At 48.9% G+C, this 17,513-nt stretch overlaps 7 protein-coding genes across 7 annotated transcripts; 5 read left to right on the forward strand and 2 right to left on the reverse strand.

Annotated features, from left to right (window-relative positions):
- Positions 1–5: 5 nt before the first annotated feature.
- TREMEDRAFT_62067 (uncharacterized protein) lies at positions 6–1,222 on the forward strand (the record flags this gene model as incomplete). The annotated part of the gene is made up of 4 exons (XM_007004210.1): positions 6–98; positions 407–513; positions 719–1,050; positions 1,191–1,222. The coding sequence occupies 4 exons, from the start codon at positions 6–8 to the stop codon at positions 1,220–1,222; spliced, it is 564 nt and encodes a 187-aa protein (XP_007004272.1).
- Positions 1,223–1,502: 280 nt separating this feature from the next.
- TREMEDRAFT_71583 (uncharacterized protein) lies at positions 1,503–4,089 on the forward strand (the record flags this gene model as incomplete). The annotated part of the gene is made up of 10 exons (XM_007004335.1): positions 1,503–1,597; positions 1,650–1,727; positions 1,829–1,844; positions 2,076–2,138; positions 2,356–2,414; positions 2,702–3,015; positions 3,227–3,346; positions 3,592–3,879; positions 3,927–4,031; positions 4,060–4,089. Exons 2-10 carry the CDS (start codon positions 1,703–1,705, stop codon positions 4,087–4,089), a joined length of 1,020 nt encoding a protein of 339 aa, XP_007004397.1. The 5' UTR covers positions 1,503–1,597; positions 1,650–1,702.
- Positions 4,090–4,682: 593 nt separating this feature from the next.
- Positions 4,683–7,193, reverse strand: TREMEDRAFT_71584 (uncharacterized protein; the record flags this gene model as incomplete). Its single annotated transcript, XM_007004336.1, has 8 exons — positions 6,390–7,193; positions 6,117–6,211; positions 5,865–5,943; positions 5,713–5,821; positions 5,437–5,612; positions 5,183–5,320; positions 4,905–5,131; positions 4,683–4,747 (listed from the first exon to the last, which is right to left on the reverse strand). The coding sequence occupies exons 1-8, from the start codon at positions 6,611–6,613 to the stop codon at positions 4,683–4,685; spliced, it is 1,113 nt and encodes a 370-aa protein (XP_007004398.1). The 5' UTR covers positions 6,614–7,193.
- Positions 7,194–7,606: 413 nt separating this feature from the next.
- Positions 7,607–8,157, forward strand: TREMEDRAFT_29897 (uncharacterized protein; the record flags this gene model as incomplete). The annotated part of the gene is made up of 2 exons (XM_007003808.1): positions 7,607–7,676; positions 7,847–8,157. The coding sequence occupies 2 exons, from the start codon at positions 7,607–7,609 to the stop codon at positions 8,155–8,157; spliced, it is 381 nt and encodes a 126-aa protein (XP_007003870.1).
- Positions 8,158–8,487: 330 nt separating this feature from the next.
- Positions 8,488–11,247, reverse strand: TREMEDRAFT_43880 (uncharacterized protein; the record flags this gene model as incomplete). Its single annotated transcript, XM_007003960.1, has 6 exons — positions 8,488–9,465; positions 9,546–9,748; positions 9,961–10,212; positions 10,440–10,479; positions 10,578–10,862; positions 11,111–11,247. 6 exons carry the CDS (start codon positions 11,245–11,247, stop codon positions 8,700–8,702), a joined length of 1,683 nt encoding a protein of 560 aa, XP_007004022.1. The 3' UTR covers positions 8,488–8,699.
- Positions 11,248–11,558: 311 nt separating this feature from the next.
- On the forward strand, positions 11,559–13,003 carry TREMEDRAFT_38929 (uncharacterized protein). The gene is made up of 5 exons (XM_007003905.1): positions 11,559–11,740; positions 11,862–12,054; positions 12,239–12,544; positions 12,607–12,732; positions 12,790–13,003. The coding sequence occupies exons 1-5, from the start codon at positions 11,604–11,606 to the stop codon at positions 12,892–12,894; spliced, it is 867 nt and encodes a 288-aa protein (XP_007003967.1). The 5' UTR covers positions 11,559–11,603; the 3' UTR covers positions 12,895–13,003.
- A 1,100-nt stretch (positions 13,004–14,103) lies between these two features.
- On the forward strand, positions 14,104–15,609 carry TREMEDRAFT_62073 (uncharacterized protein; the record flags this gene model as incomplete). Its single annotated transcript, XM_007004211.1, has 5 exons — positions 14,104–14,118; positions 14,181–14,706; positions 14,727–14,845; positions 14,890–15,025; positions 15,101–15,609. 5 exons carry the CDS (start codon positions 14,104–14,106, stop codon positions 15,607–15,609), a joined length of 1,305 nt encoding a protein of 434 aa, XP_007004273.1.
- Positions 15,610–17,513: the final 1,904 nt, after the last annotated feature.

Genomic DNA, 17,513 nt, shown 5'->3' on the forward strand with positions numbered 1-17,513 from the left:
TCCCTATGCCAGTCGGGACGGGACCTGGGACTGGGCAGCCTGCGTCAGGGGGAGGGGGAGTTGGACCATCGACATTCCAGAATATATACTATCAACGAGTGAGTCTTCTCTTCAGCATACATAATATCACCCCTCTGTTATTTGCGACCAGTTCACCCGGTTCTTTGAGTGGATGTATCAAGCTATATCCATCTCGAGGAGGTGGCGACTCTTCATCAGATCAGACAGGGGAGAGGAGAGGGTGATCCATGGTCACGTATGGCAGGGAAACGTCGTGGTCAGGAAGAGTCGGGTGCAATATTGACGATGCTCAACTTGCAGTAATCAGTGACAGAGCTGAAAAGAGGGAAAGGGTGCCTCATGGGGGTGACGATAGATCATATGGTCGAAAATGCTGATCTTGTAGGCCACAGCAACGGATCGACCATGTTATGTCTGTTTGAGACCAACCGCTGTGGTCTTATGGCGGGCTGAAGATTTCTTCTATGTGTGCGAACGACACCTGAGTGACCCGTATGTCTCGTCCCTTCTTATATCTCTCCTTTCTCCTCTCCTTCATCGCTCATCGATCTCCGTCGTGTACGGATAGTCTCAGGTTTGCAGCACTTCCTCGTCTACTTGTATCTGTCCTTACGTCGGTGAAACAGACATTTGCTAATCAGTCAGGAGCTTGTATGTGTGCAACCCAATTATCGGTACACCGATCAGCTGATCTCAGCGCAACCCTCATTCCTCCTCCCGGCTCCGGCCCATCAGATGAAGACATCAAGAAGGTCATTGCCGACCACCATGCTCGAGAAGAACGTAAGAAATTGGCGCAGAAGGATGGTCAACCTAAAGTGAAAGATGAAAAAGAGAAAGGAAAGGAGGGAAAGGATAGTAAAGGGGAAGAGAAGAAATCTTCGAGACAATCATCCCCACCTCTTTCCATACCGAATTCCAACCCTCCGACTCATAAGAAATATACTTTACATCGACATATATTTGATATGCGTAGGGCGGAGGTGAAGAAACGAGCATTGGGTCAACAAGCTAAGGAGATGACGAAAGGTGAGTGATCAGTATTGATTCAGACGACTACGAGGGGGAGTGACCTCGACCGCTTCTAGGTGTCTGAATGATGATGGGGTAGGGCATGCTTGAGTGGGGAGCGCATCGAAAACTTATTCAGAAATTGACTGACGTTATAGGATTACCGCCTGTCCCCAGAGGGGGGTTTTGAAGTTCGGGGTCCTGTCCGGTATATCTATGCTACATGCAATGCAAGCTAGCTGGCTTGCATGACTGCATATTGATAAGATGTGTGTCCATGCTACTCGACAGCTCGTCAGACTAGTATTTGTCCCTTAACGTAACAAGCTTGCTCAATCATATCACTTGTACGGTCGTGTTGTATGCATTCTTGGCTCGCTCAGCCACCATGTCGGGAAAAAAGTGAATCATGGACTGCTGCTCTCTTTGCAACAATCTCTCCTCCCTTCTCTTCACCTCTTTACGAATACATTTGCCATACATCGACATCCAACTGTGTCACCGATCACTACTGTTGTAGACACTGTAAATCGCTTCCGGTCGGATTATATGTACGTGCATACAAGTAAGTTAAGTATTCCGGGTCCAGGAGCTTCGAGCTTACAGACTGTTGTCAGAGCAACGTCCAGTCGAAATTTGAAGATACATCTTTATCTCTCCTACTCTCACCATGGCACCCAGTAGGACAGTTTTTGGTGGGTTCACCGTTTCCTTGCTCTCATCTCAGCGTGCATGACCATGCGTTTCAATCAGTAGATTGTGAGCCGGCACTGTTCGAGTAAAGCTGATATGACAGTCGCAAATTTGGCTTTGTACGTTCACCGTCGACCTGCTGCTTTTCCACCTACCACCCTTTATCTCTTCCTCTCAGACACGGTCAATCTTCTTCTCGTGTCATTCCAATCCTTCGCAGTTTCCACTCCAGTTTCCATAATCTTAATGTCAATCCCCTTCCCTTGTGTGGCACGGCCTGACATGATCTTCCCTCTGATATCCGCCTGCACACTGTTAGGGGTGGCTTGAGGCCAAATCCTGACGATCAGCGACGTATCAGAAGAACAACTCGCCAATGTATTCTCAGAAGTCGGTCCTGTCCAAAGTGCCGAGTGAGTAGATTCATTTCATCGTCATCGTTATCATCCTCTTGACCTCTCTTCAGTAGGCTACAGATAAAAAGCTATCCACGGATCGAGTATCCTCTGAAAGCTCCCAGTACTACTCCGTTCGCAATCGACACATGCGACGTGATGCGTGGTTTTCTGTTGGATGTGCTAGACGATCAGAAGGACAGAGGGACAGATAGAATAGGAAACTGACAAACAGGATCAAGTTCGATAACCAGACTGGTCGACCGAAAGGGTATGCTTTCGTGACTTTCTATGGTAAGTATCCTCTTCGTATCATCCTCAAAGCCCCTGTTATCCAACTGTTCATTGGCTTCCCTCCCATATACCCACCTACATCAAACCTATCTCGGCAGACTTCTTCCTCTGCCTTGTCCTCCATGATCTCTTTTCCATCCCATTCTCGCGCCTGTTTCTAGCGTAGTAAAGATTGGGATCTATCGGACTATTGAGTTGTGGTGGTGTCTCACCCTTCGCATCAACACGTACTCCAGACATCGTGCTTTATGAGGTAATGAACAATCACGCAGCCTTCTGATTCCCAGACGAAGCCACAGCCATTTCGGCCATCCGTAATCTCCGCGACACAAACGTCAACGGTCGTACCCTCCGTATCGAGCTTTCCAACGACGATCCCGCCTCCTCTCGTAGACGTAGAGACCATGGTCCTCCCGCTCCTGTCAATCGAGACTTGACGCCTCCAGTACATGCACCATACAGGGACGAACCAAATATCGATCTTTACAATTTACCTCAGGGCCAAGAAGTGTTGCCCGGGGAAAAAGCCACAGATGTTATCTCTAGGACTTTAGCCGCTGTCACTCCTGGACAGATGCAGGAGGTCATGGCTGGCGTCAAGGTGGGTACTGAATCCCTTCTTTTTCGAATTCGTCCAACTCTGTATAAAAGCAGACATCAATAGTGATGGAAGAGGAGCAAGGTTTACTTTGCCTTCTCAATTCTTGAGCGATGAAGACGAGTTATGGGTGACCAGCCTCCAGCAAGGTGGAATGATCTTGTACCTTGCAGGCTCGGAGCAATACGAAAAGTGCAGTCGCTGATGGGTATAGACATTGATAACTTCCCATCCGGAACAGGCGAGACAGTTGTTGGCTTCTCAGCCTCAGTTGGCATATGCGCTTTTTCAAGCTATGCTTTTGATGAAGATTGTCGATCCATCCATCCTTCAGGTGAGTCATACTTTCACCAACTTAGTGGAGTTCCTATTTACTATACTCGCCTGTTCTCCCGTGTTCCCTTGTACCCCATATACACATGTCACACTTCAACTCTGCCGCTGCATTGCGGTCTGTATGACCTCTTTTATCCCTCACTCTCCGTTGAGGGATGTAAACACGTACTTGATCACCATTCGCTGTCCGCAGCAATATGTCCATTCTAACGAGCGACCCCTAGGGTGAGCTGACAATCTCAGCGAATCTCCCCTCTACCACCCGCAGCTCCACCGACCAACTTTCCTCCCGTTTCTCAAGCGCCAACAAGCTTTCCTCCCTACCCTCCAACCCAATCTGCCCCAACTTATCCCGCAGTCCCTGCTCAAACCTATGCTACAGCCCCAGCAACGGCCCAGACGTCTTATCCCGCAGCAACGGCCCAGCCGTCATACGGCTACCCCCCGGTTCAACAGCCTACTCAACCTGCTCAGCCGGCTCTGCCTGCGCATCTTCAAACCGCTCTCGCTTCTTTGCCAGAGGACCAACGCGTGAGTAGATGTCACCTGACAGGCAATGCACGAGCTGACCAGGATAGGCAATGTTGACACAGGTTTTACAATTGACCCCGGATCAGATCAACCGGTTGGATGCGGGACAAAAAGCTACAATCATGCAATTGGTCAGTCTTTTTGTGGTACAAGTTAGTTGGGGCGGAGCTGATGAGATAGAGACAACAATTCCTCGGTGCGGCAGCGTGAGAAAGGTCGAACTCGCGTGTGTTAATGATACCCGTGTGAAGAACATTAATGAATCGGGAGAGGGAGAGAAGGATGGTAGATCAAATTCACGAGCGAAGAAGGTTGTGAGAGTATCCAAAGGATCACATAGAACTGATGGAAACTGGTATCAAAACCTTGAGATATGAATGTGGGAAATACTGCTATAACTACGCCATCAGGTTGAAATTGTTCGCTGTGTCTACTTCAACAGAGAGGCACTTCTGGGTCAAGTCACGTATTGCAAGTACGGTAAAACATTGATGAGGGGGGCAGTAAATCGACAAAGCCTCAACGTCGGACCCTGAGGGACTGCAAAAACACCCATTGATTGCCTACAGACGGGTCATCTTCTGACCTTACGTCAAGTGCAGGTACCAGGCCAGGCAGACTGATTGTCCTGACGGACCATACTCAAAGGTTACAGACGTTGCTTGATCCCACTCCGATAGTTCGTCGGCCTGTTCAGCATGGATGCATGGAGCGTGTCACATGTCGTAAAAACTTCTCACTTCATCAGTTGACTTCTACACTCCCTCTACCCCTCGTGTTCCAGTGACACAGTCTACCATACTTTACTCTGCCGTTTGCCATAGACCATAAGATTTGCCGGGGTTCGTCTGCCACAGTCGGATTGTCCCTTCATGTCAGTATTCTTCCATTCTCTATCGATCTCCCTATCACGACTGCACTCGGACCTCTGATCCAGAGTCTTAGATCTGGATCATCGTACCTTCTGGGTCCCGGATGAGACGGCATATGGAGGTGGCAGGGAGGAGAGGGAAAAGACGACTCACCATCCTCACTCCCACTCGCATACACTTCCCCATCAGGTGAGTACGAAGCACACAACACCGGTCCATGATGACCTTTATACACTTCCTTCTCCGCACCAGTGTCCAAATCATACACTCTGACCCAAGGATCCGCCGTGGATCCAGCTACGAATCGGTCTCTGTCGAACGGATGAAGCGAAGCCGACGTGGGAGGTTGGGAGAGAGGAATTGTAACAGGGGGATGTTGACTGAACCCATCAGATATGTCAACAGGGAAGTGTATGTTGACTCAGACTCACCGCTGTATGTCCAAGAAATGTACCTTCTTACCAGCGGTCACACTCAGCGTACCGCCACCATGAGCCAGCTCCATTGACGTCACGGGATCTCCGAGGTCTAATGAGGCGGTTTGAGATAGAGACCGAAGGTCCCACCATCTATCGAGTTAGTCCGACCTACAATTTGTGTGGTGCACCACTTCTCGGTCAATGAATCGACAAAACGAAGAAAGTGAGAAGGGGAGGAAGAGAAAACAGTGTGGTAGAATACCCACCTAACTAGTCCATCCTCGCCCGCGCTGACCCCAACGGTCCCGCCGTGAAACTCATCCCATACAATGCTACGGATCACTCCCTCGCAAGACAGACCCTCAGAGTTCTTGCCCAGAATGAGAGGATCGGCATCTGGACGACCGAGATCGTATAGTCGGATCTTCTTTTCGTGCCCTCCCTGTGTGTCAGCTGAGCATGTCAAATCCTCGTGATCGGTATCTATTGGTTGTGCCACGTGTCGACTTTAATCAAACGGACACATGGTCGGTACCACTCACGGTCAAAAGATATTGTGAAGTCTGTTGTGGATTCAAGGCAACGGTGCGGACGATATGGTTGTGAGTGAAGGAATGAAGTGCTTCGCCGGTAGCGCAATCCCATATCTTTCTGCTATGTCAGCAAGAGTGTGACTGGGAAAGAATGAACGCACGCAGAAAAATCGGCAGAACCGGTGACGGCCCGAGTTGTGTCGAGAGAGATCTTGGAAGACCAAACGGCTCCTTTGTGACCTGCATGTGAGTGGGGAGGGCCAGCAGAGGGCTACATGATACATCAATCGCTGTAGAGGACGACGTAGGTAGCTGGTGGCAAAGCGCATTGGGGGCGAAGTAGAAGAATATTGGTGGCCATGAATGTCAACGGAGATGGTGTGAAATAATGGCGACACAAAGCGAAAACATACCTATGAACGTCCCAATCCAGTCTCCTAACCAGCTTCTGAGCATAGGATTTCCGTCTTTGCACGAGGATATGAGGAGGTAGGTACCATCATCCAGTCTGTAGAAAGATCAGCAGCTCTCACTGGGCACGATCAGCGATTGGGGCTCCTCAGAGCTCATCTCTCGTACACATTCAGTCTGAGCGACAGGATATGGGGCAGCTCTCGGGGTTCAACGAAGCTGGTCTACATGGTATTACTACTTGTAGTGATGGGAAGGGTAGAGGGTTCACCTACAAATTGGAGAATTGAAGATGGACCACAGGTCTCGTATGTCCTGAACAGAGAAGAGGTTGGACTTTGACTCCTGGAACAGTTCCTCCGTTATTCCCATTGCCATTGGGGAGTCCAGTCATTCCACCCAGACCCGGGCCGGGATTCATATAACCCTGTCCGTTTGCCATACCCATGGGTTCTGGTGTCGGGGTGTGCGAGTATGGGTTTCTATACTGACCGTTCATTGCGAGTTTGAGGATATAATGGAGATCTTCGAAAATAGAAATGGATGGAGGAATACGAAAAGATCGACTGTGGACTGGCCGTGCCGTATATGGTATGAGAGGGAGATGACGTCGTGGAGTCGTTCAAGAGGTGTGAGAAGCTACACCGTGTGTTATAAAAGGGTCGTCCAGCGAGAGAAGCACCGGGTTGTAGGACCGGTTTGATGAGAACGTGAGACTGGCGGATAGATTTGCAGTGCAGGGGATGTAAGGTGGAATGAAAGGAAGGTGTCAGATGGGAGGGGAGGTAAGATCGTGATTCGTCAAGTCGTGTCGTTATGATCAAGCTAGATGGGAGGGGTCAGACCTACGGGGAAGTGTTGGGTATATGAAAAGTGTTGTATGGAGAGGGTTGTATGTGAATGATGTGAATCGGGGTATGGATGAATGTTTGTAGATGAGATGGATGGCGGAGATGGAAGAGAAGTGAGGGAAGACTAGTACTGGATTGGTTATCTGCGCGTTTGATGGTGATAGTCCGTGAGTCGATCAAGTAAGTTAAGTTTCTGTTGACTGATCCACTGAGTCGAAGAGATTTGAGGTGTGAAAGATTGGGAAGAGATGGCCTGGGAGATGATAGGGTAGGGGTGTGTGTGTGAGAGAGAGAAAGAGAGAGAAAGAGAAGATAGAGGAGAGTGAGTTGTGAGGTACAGTAGATTGTGTTGAAAGGGAGTGAGTGCAGTAGGTGGAATACGCTGCCACATTGGTAATCCCCGAGAAACCCCGTCAGCCATTTTGCAACCGTGCAACCGTGACTTGCCTCATACAAATTCACCTTTCTCTCTCTCTCTCTGCCTCTCTGCCTCTCTCCCCCTCTCTCTAAATCACACTTAGGTCATACAACACATCCGATTCCGTCTTCAACATGAAGCTCGTCAGGTGAGTTAGCACTCTCTCAGGTCTCGCTCATGAGAGTCTCATCCCAATGGACCGACTGCTGATGCCAGATTCTTGATGAAGCTCAATAACGAGACGGTCACGATGGAGTTGAAAAATGGGACCGTCATTCATGGGACTATCACATGTGAGTCGCCCATCTGCAACAACTGTCTGTAAGCTGATCGCACTCTCCCTTACTCCCCTAATCTACAACGCTCAATACCTACTTGTATGATCTCTTCCCATATCGTCATTCAACACTTCTGCTATTTTGCAACATGTGATGACCCCTACAATCACGCTTGGTCTCAACAGCCGTGGATCCAGCGATGACAACCCATCTTAAATCTGTAAAGATGACACTCCGTTCTTCTCCCCCCGGCACACCTCCTATCAGTCTCGACTCCATAGCGATAAGAGGAAACAACATCCGATATTACGTTTTACCCGATTCTCTTCCTCTCGATACTTTGCTGGTGGATGACGCGCCTAGGGCAAAGAAACGGAAGGAAGGTGGTGGTCCTGTTGCGAGGGGTGCGAGAGGACGGGGCGCGCCAAGAGGTGGAGGAGGAAGAGGCGGAGGCGGAGGCGGTGGGCGAGGGGGACCAAGGGGCAGAGGCTTCTGAGAGGCGTCAGACCAATATCATTATCTCCTCAGAACGTACTTTCGTTCCCGCCGATCCCATCTTCCTTCCGCATATTCGTTTCTGACCACTATACTTCGCCAGGTTTACTTGAGGGGGATGTAGCTGGGTAAGTTCAGGATTATTTTTGTGACAGGGGGGCGAGGGTTAGGTGAAGAAAGTACCAAAATGAAACCAATCTCTACCCTGTCAAGCAATGGACAACATGCATCGTGTAATACTTATCATCTATCGTTCAAGCCATTTTCTTACTTGCTAACACGCGATGTTGATGTTACCCAAGACAGACTCCGTTGGAGTTATCGGTTGCAGCTGGAAAAAGATGTGACAATGCATCCTCAGATCCAAATAATCGACAACAAGATGTAAGTAATGTCCTTCCATGTACTACCCTCTCGACATCCCCCAGATATCCTCCATGATGCTAGTCGCACAACCTATTCGACGTCTCCGGGTTTTTGCCGAGCCAGATGAGCAATCAAGTAATGATCTCGTCACGTATCGAAGCCCCACTCGTCGTCTACTCACAAGAAGCTGAAGATACCCAGCAGCCCCATTGACCCACCCACAAACCACTGGACCAAGTTGACACCGCCCACCATGCTTCTTCCTGCCCCACTCGTGCCAGTGGCCGCTGCACTCGAAGCAGAAGGCGAAGCACTACTCGCACCACTGGACGTCGTAGAATTCCCCACTACGGTCCCATTCTTCATCCTGACATCTGACATTCCCAGCTTTGTCCCATTACCCGCATAAGCTACCACGTAAACACCATCGTATCCTCCCAAACCGACATTTGCCAAAGTTTCAAATCCACTTTTGGTAACGTTGATCAAACTCGTGTTCGAGGACGAAGACCATCCTACCGTCTCCCAATTACCCACTTCCGTCGCTCCGTTCCAAGAAACACTGACAGTGTACTGATCAGATAGAGTAGAATCGGAGTTGTTGGATATGACAGAGATATTAGGGCTGGTAGTTGGATAAGCGGTCCAATTTTGACGTATGGCTCGATAAGATTGAACATCGGGTGGTAAACCAAATTGAACGGCGGAAAGAAGTGTACCGTCCGATGAATACGTCGAAAACCATGGTTGTGCTCCCCAACCGATCAAGTAAGAACCATCGGATTCTAATTCCACTGAACCTTGCGAGACGGAGACGGAAGAGTTCCATGGGAGGAAAGATTGAGAAAGGGAGATGGACATGCTGGAGAGATCGATATTGAGTAAAAGACCACGAGCGGTGGTCTCGTCAGATTCGAAATCTGCAGCACCGTTATCGAATATACTGGCGAGTCAACGACAAGTCTTTCTTCAATGTGTCACTATGGGGGGAGGAAAAGGATAGACAGGAGTCAGGAAACTCACGTCATCTGACTTTGACCGTTTCTCCACCTGGCATGATGTTGCCATTCGAAAGTCGACCCATCAGCCATTGAGAAGCTAGAATTTTTTCCGTTGATGGTCCAGAGGATACTACCGTCACTACCGGAAATGTAATACACCGCGTGACAATGTCGGGAAGAGACGAGATAATTTCCGGCGTCATCTTTCTCTATAGAGTTCATATGCTTTTGGTCAGTTATGACCCCTCACATGCCTTCATAGCGTGGAATGTCCCTCTGAAAGTTTTATGAGGCTCGTGAAAACCGAGGGGATGTTGAGTGTGATGGAATGAGTTGGGTTCAGAACGAAGGGAGATCGTGAGACAGTGTATAATCAGCGGAAGAGTGAAGAGTAGTGGAAGGGGCGAAGATAGATTGAGGGGAGGAAGAAGACCAACAAAATAATCCCAGGGTTCATCCTCTGAAACTCCTGTTGAACCAGGAGCAGCATACCCCATACTCGGATCCACATGGTCCAACGAAGCCCAAGTGAAGATTGCCTCTCCGGTGGCAATGTTGATCTCTTGAAAATAACAATTCAACAACCATCCTTGAGATCCGTCTGTCGTCGTGACGTTGAAAGACGACAGGTCGTACTGTTCTGCTGCGTAGATGGTGATCAGAGCAGTGTCGTTGGTGGTTATCTGGAACTGGTGAAGATGAGCTGAGATTCCATTTAAGGGTGCCACTCAGGGAGGGTGGAGGGAATACTTCTTCCTCTGTTTCCAATGATTAAGCGGGGACGCACTTCTTCTCTTTCTTATTGGGGGAGAGAGACCGATGGGAGAGATGGTATCATGGTACAAATCGTTGAGCCAGACTACAGGACATTCGTCATATGTGCGAGTTTCGGGCATGATATCGACATGGGACTCACCTCGTGAAAGTCATTCGTCTGATTGACCAACGTTGTCGAGCTGCCATCAGCATCATTCCCCCCTTGTGACGAGCAATGTATACGGAAGATTCCAGAAGAGTCCCCTTTTTGGAATATCAAGAAAAAGAGGAAGCTTACACATTCGTTACGACTTGATACATATCGTCCAACAATATCTGTTTCCCATTGCCATAACCCCCCGCATTGAAAGCACCTTTCCATAAAGCCAACACGGACTTGCCTTGATAAGTCTGAACGGAGAAAGCCATGGTCTCGCCCCACGATGAACCGTCCCATACCATTTCACCGTCATTGTCGAAGATGTACGCTCCGTGCGCCAAGACGGAAGTGTCGCGAGGAGCTATGAATATATAGCCTGGTGGAGGAGGAGAAGAGGGATATACGTCAAAATTCCATTTGACCCTGGTATGAGCTGTGTACTAGTCTCCGTGACATCCTGGGATCCCGATTTGACATCCTTAAGAAAGAGCTATCTGATACGTTGGGGTAACGAGGAGTCGTGTGACTTGAAAGGGTCCCAAAGCCAGGTGTAGAGATTGATTGGAGAACGAGGTCCATGGCGGAGACCACGACCATTTAGTCATCAGGACTAGGGAGATGGCACTAGCAGCGAGGTTCTAAGATCGGACAGAGTACAGAGTATGACTCACGGGGTGGAAGATGACGACTGGAATGTTTGATATGGCGACGGTCCTAACGCTCCACTGGCATAATCAGAAGAAGCGTTGTGATATGCTGCTGCCTTTGTCAATCCGACGTAGACTATCACTCCCAACGCGGTCCTCATCTTTATGGGCCTACGATTGTTCATGTCAAGCTGATTGTGAACAAGTAAGAGTAGTACTCTACTTGTTCATGTGCCAGTGATACTTACCCGTACTTTACTCTCGTACTGCGCTTGCTGCGGTCTCTTCTGTCATGGCAATTGTTTGCTCCGGATCGTCCGGAGCCCCGATCGACCGGTGTCGGATCCTAATGTCAGGCACGCGCGCGGTCCGGGTTGGAGACGCGCCACGTGGCATTTGCCTCTCATCCAGTATCAACTGTCCAACGAGCTGGCTGGCTGCTGGGTCGTGTCTAATCCCTGCTGGTACTTACATTGTAACTACAGCTGCAGGCTAGGACACGACGTAGAGCGCAGATATGAGAACGGCAAGAACGTTTCACTGCCTAGTACTGGCCCTGTCAGCTTGTCTGATCGACGCAAGATCTGGTTTAGGAGTAAAGAATGCCAAAGTCGTCATCAGCTCGCCGGACGGGTTGGACGATGCTACTTATTCGTGAGTTTCCCTTACTTACCTTTCCCTCGGTTACCTCAGTACATGCAACGCTTTGAGATGGCTTTCTGAAGTAGACTGATATCTGTGAGAACTGTGAAGGAAGGTCGTCCCTGATAGGCAGATTGAAACAACCTGAACCGCTACCATCTCCAATCGCCTTGACCGAGACCTCTTCGTTCAAACTTACCTTTACCGTGGTAGATCTCACAGGATCTTCTGTCTTTCCTAAACAGGCGCACTTGTTATTCGAAGGGATAGCAGATGTCACTTTGCCAGTCTCTGTCAAGCCAAACGGTAGAGCGAGCTTCACTCTGGTGAGCATCTAGTCCCAACTCTCTTCTCTTCGACTCCTTTGGTTTGTAGTCCGCATTCCATGCACTAAGCCCTAGGCTTTTCCGATATCGTCGTGTACGACTAGTGACTAGAGACCGTTCCGCCGTCCCCACTACCTGTCACATGGAAGAAGACATGGAGCTCGCACCCGATGTTGACACGCAGAATACCTCCAAACCACCCTCCGCGCTCTTACCCACACACGGAAACTTTTCACTCACTCTCCTTCTGTCCAAACCATCTTACGACCCCTTTGCGTATCCCATAGGTCATATATCCATCCCTCCAGCAATCTTGAAACCCGTCCCGAGGAATCGACATGACCTCCCTCCTCGAGCAGGAGAACCGGCGTTCAGAGCGCAGCAGGAATTGTTCCACACCTTCCAGCCGGAGGAGAAGACGGTGAGCTGGATATGGAGTGTGTTGGGGACAGGGGTGACTTTGAGTCCCTGGGTGGTATTATTAGGCTTGGTGCGTCCATTCTCACCTGCATGTCTCAACTCTCATCCACCCATTCAATGCTGATGAGCCAGATTCGACCGGCTACAAAGGAAGCCACATGGCTGTCCCCCCCTACCTCAGTTTGGCCATTCCTTCTGTGTCTCACGGCCATTGAGGTTCTCACTGCTACATACTGGGTGGGGTTGAAGATCTATCAAGTGAGTCTCCCGCGTCTCGCTGCCAACAGGTAGGCATGTGAGTTGCTGACATGGCAGTTGCTACCCTATCTCCTCGGGACGAGCCTCTTGGCAGGATATACGGGTAAAGTAGCCTTGGGATCGTTACGTCAACGACGCCTGCAAGCAGGAGGGAAACCATGAATCTGATGACCGTACTTGTCTGTCGATACTCGCACAGAACTCGAGTCCGTCTATGTAAGTAGAAATGTGATATGAATGCATCGATGATGCATTCCACGTCGGACGAGTCCCTGATCCATGACATGTGGACATGCTGCTCATGGATCTTCAATGTCTCATAATAATCACATTCATGTCTCTCTTGCTGCATTCCGGAGAAGAGTACTTTGCGCACAATACTTTTTCACTTCCTGCACAATACTGCCACCAAGTCACGTGATATTTTGGCTTATCAGTGAGAAAAAAATACCACGTGTGACCGAACCACCACGATCTAACATCTGTTCATTCAACCTCAATGTAAAATTTATCAATCAGCTTCACCTACAGCTCACAATACATCAAATATAGCCAAACCGACTGCAGAATCCGAACCAGCAGCCAAATTCACTTCAGAAAACATATCAGGACACATCTCTTACAGAGTTAGACGTTCCTCACTGGCCTGTAACGGTACTGGAAACACGACGACTAGGTCGCAGGTTGGGTCGAACTCGATGGAGGTCTCGTGGAAATCTAGGGGCTCTGGTGCTAATGGATCGTGTCTCCTCTGCAATCGATGTAGCCAAAGAATGATATTGAAGAATCAGCAAAGTTGGTACTTTGCTGATTGTACTATATACTGTCTACAGGTATCCGTCTCCTCTTCTCAGTCCCACTGCAAGCGTCCATGTACATACTCGGACAGGTGAAAAACCGCTTTGAGCAAACCCAGTGGGGAAAATCTCGAAAGGGGAAAACCCGTCCCTACCTACTGCAGCACTGCCTCCAACTCCCGCTTTCCTCTGTCCTAATCCGTCGAACTCGATAGAGTTCCCTCGATTCGTTGTTACCCCGTAACAAGTTTCCCCCCCTGTCTCAAGGATCCTCGCCGAGGATCCTGAACCCTGTAACCAGGTGATGCACATGGATTGTTCTTAGACACCTTTGGTGCGCCCTGACATCATACCCACGCTAGTGTGATGGTTGCCATGAAAACGCGTCACCCGCACGGACCTCCAATGTGATCGAGAAATTACTGACCAAGTTACCTCCCCGTCTTTTTTCTCTTCTTTCCTCCTCATTCTCTCTTTACCTCTTGTTTGTCATTCTTTTTACTTATCTATCATTATCCATCCATATCTTACTCATATCTTAGAGCATCCTTCCAACTCTGACCTGTCTGTGAGCATGTCTAAGCGTACTGTAAGCAATTCTCTTCGAATTCGATGCACTTCCTCCTGTTTATCACTGGCTGACGAGATTAGTTGTCCTCGTCTATCTCTTCTCGTCAAACTCGGGCCTCTACTGTGGCCATTCTCCCCGACGTCGATCCCGAACTTCTCATGCGTCAAACGAAAAGAATGAGAATTACTTCCCAAGCGCCAGTTCCCTCTCAAACTCCATTGGTTGACGCTTCTCGAAGGGCTCTCGACACCATTAAGGATCGATATCAATCCGGCCCTTCTCGCGACCAACAATCGTCTCTTCTCGATGACGAGGTCATCGAGCAATATATCGACTTCGAAGCGGGGGCAGGGCCATCTACCACTGGTGAGAACCCATCTCCTGCGAAATCTGTCGAGTCCGAACACGGTACCATCGTTGAAAATCAAAATTCTCCTGGTAATAAGTCCCCTGTGCCACCTTCTGATTCCGAGGGGCTTGTCGAGGTTCCCCATGAACTCGAAACCATTTTTCACGCCCCTCGCAAGGTCCCGGTCAATGATGAACTTGCTAAGGCTCTGGATGCTCGAAAAGACTCGGAAATTGGTGAGATTTCTACAGAATTCTGTGCGTTTCTGACTCGTCAGCTACCCTCTGGGCCCGCCTTTCTTTCTCCTCTGTTCGTCACGCTCTGAAGGATGAAGCCCTCGATCGCTTTCGCGAGACTGGGGCCATCAAGCCCACTGTCAAGTGGTTTGGTAACGCCGTGAGCTTTTTCTCCTTCGTATTCCACCGAATTCTAACTGTTAGCTTGATCGCTTGGCCCAAGGTTGGCGACTTCGTAACAAGAATGGCGCTGTTGTCCGTCTCGAGGGTGAGCTTTGCTCCGATTGCCAGCGTCGTCTCGATGGTGGAGAAGATTTTCGTGTAGGTTGTATCGGTCCTCGTGAGTCTTCCTACTCTTCCTGTTCGATATTGATGCAACTTAGTTGGTGGTGTTTGTGGAGAGTGCTCCGCGAAGGGAACTTCAAAGTGTTCGGTGAAAACCAACAATCCCGAGTCCAAATTTCGCGAGGTATCTATCTTCTTCCTTCGAACTTGGTCGATGTTGATGTAAAGGGTATTACTGTCGGAGCCCAGACTGTTACTTCCAAGGTTACCTTCGTCCTGGAGCACGAACTCTGTGCTGTCTCGGCCCGATATCGATCCCTTTCCTCCCAGGATCAATCCTCTTCTCTCACCCAACTCTCCGCTTACATCCACCTCTTTTCCTCTCTCCTTCTTCCTCTTCCCCCAGTACATCTGGGCCTCTACAAATCTCTTCATCTCATTCCTTCCAACTACGCCCCTCCCTCTCCTTCTGAAACCTTGGATCATCTCACCTCTGCTGCTGATCCAACCGGATTGACTTCTTCTCAACCAGTCGCCGGTCCCTCCTCTTCTCCCCATACTCCTCTCCCCCGCAATGTCATTCGTATTCCCGCCTCGGTCCGTCGTCCCCGAGCCAATTCTACCACCTCCAACTTCTAGTGTATTTTATATCTCTCTATACGTAGCCATATCTCCTGTGTATGTATTTATTTCCCAATAAATTCCGTTGATTTTGATCGAATTCTCACTTTCTTCTGGGATCTTTTTTCCTCTTTTCCAGAAATTCACCAAAAACGGCCAACTCTTCTACATTTTCTCGTGGTTCCCAGTCATAGGCCGCATTCCCTGTGTATCCTAACCATTTTACCTTGAATTCCTCCTTTCCTCGTCGAATTCTACTGTCCACAATTGCTTCCACATGGAATTCCTCCTGGCCGTTTATTACTACAGGTGGTGGGGGTTGTATCTGTCGACCTGGTATCATGTCTCTAGGATATGGTTCCAACAACGTGACATTGAAGACATTGTGCACTCTCATTGATGGAGGTAGATCTAATTCGAAAGCATTTTTCCCCACTCTCCTTATGATCTTGAAGGGGCCAACGTATTTTGCTTCTAATTTTCGACTGGGTCTTTCCGTCGTAAGATACTTCGTACTCAGTAGTACCTGTTCTCCCTCTCTGAATTCTTCTGGTACACTCTTGTGTCTCCTGTTGTAGTATTCGGCACTAATCTCATTAGCCATCCTGACCTGTTCTTGAACAGCCGCATGTAACTCTCCCATATCCCTCCATTTCCTCTCCAACTTGTTTGACTTTGATCGAATATCGTGCGAATGGATGTCGTAGTGTGGCACATAGCCGTAACAGGCTTCAAAGGGACACAGACCGTGGCTACTATGTGGCGAACAGTTATAAGCGAACTCAGCAATTGGTAGAAGTTGATCCCAATTGTCCATGTTGTAGTTTACATACATTCCGAGCAGGATTTCCATCTGTTGATTTACTCGCTCAGTTTGTCCATCCGTTTGAGGGTGATACGCAGTCGAGTATAAGTTCTTTATTCCCAAGAACTGACATATTTCCTTCCAAATTTCCGCCGTAAACTGAGTTCCCCTATCTGACACAATTGTTCGAGGTACTCCATGTTTTGAAAAGATCTCCTTGATGTAGATGTCGGCCACTTTGTTCGCTGTTAGTCCAGTTGTACATGGAATAAATCTAGCCATCTTGGTTAGTCGATCGACTATCACCAGTATCGCGTCGAACTCGGTCGATTTTGGTAGGGGTCCCACCATATCCATAGAGATATCTGTCCAGGGCAGTGTGGGTACTGGTAAAGAGACCAGATGTCCATACGGCTGGTGTCGATGAGTCTTGTGTCGGTTACAGATCTCGCATCCTTTTACGTATTTTGCAATATACTCGTCCAAATGTGGCCAGTAATAGTCCTCTTTGACCATGGTGATAGTTTTGTCTCTTCCTGGATGACCCACTAGCATCGAATCGTGTCTTGCTTTCATTACTTCTAATCTTGCCTGTCCCTCTGGTATGACTACTCTGTTTTTGTATAAGAGTAATCCGCTCTGTGTCCATGATACTATTGGTGTCTCGCTGCTAGCCTGTGTCTTCTGTGTGTCCTGTGTGTTCTGGGTGCTCTGTGTGCTCTGTGTGCTATGTGTCTGTGTCATCTGTAGTCCTAGTTGTCGTATGTTTGCTATGTCTTCTGAGTCTTTCAGTCCGTTCTTGATGAGTCCGAATAATGAGTCTTCCCGGATTGCTCCTCTTACTATGTGTCTTGGTCCTTTGTGTTCTGAGTCCATTGAATTCGATCCAATTTGTTCGTGTGTCGGTAGCAATTGTAGCCAGTTGCCTTTGTTAAGATTCGGGTCCTTGCTACTCCCTCTTCCCGGATGATAATCTCCTCGTCTCGTCAGAGCATCTGCTCCCCCATTTTTGCTCCCTGGTCGATAAGTGATCTCTATGTTGAAGTCTCCCAATATTTCCAACCATCTCATCTGCCTTCGATTTAGTGTCGTTTGCTTTGGAAGTATTCTAGGTTCT

The sequence above is a fragment of the Tremella mesenterica genome, assembly GCF_000271645.1.
Source record: "Tremella mesenterica DSM 1558 unplaced genomic scaffold TREMEscaffold_4, whole genome shotgun sequence".
NCBI classification, from domain to species: domain Eukaryota; kingdom Fungi; phylum Basidiomycota; class Tremellomycetes; order Tremellales; family Tremellaceae; genus Tremella; species Tremella mesenterica.

Coding starts and splice junctions, on each gene's coding strand:
- TREMEDRAFT_38929 (XM_007003905.1), top strand. CDS start 11,604: ATGAGAACGGCAAGAACGTTTCACTGCCTAGTACTGGCCCTGTCAGCT. Junction 11,741..11,861: donor TTGGACGATGCTACTTATTC/GTGAGTTTCCCT, acceptor CCTGATAGGCAG/ATTGAAACAACCTGAACCGC. Junction 12,055..12,238: donor GTAGAGCGAGCTTCACTCTG/GTGAGCATCTAG, acceptor GTTGACACGCAG/AATACCTCCAAACCACCCTC.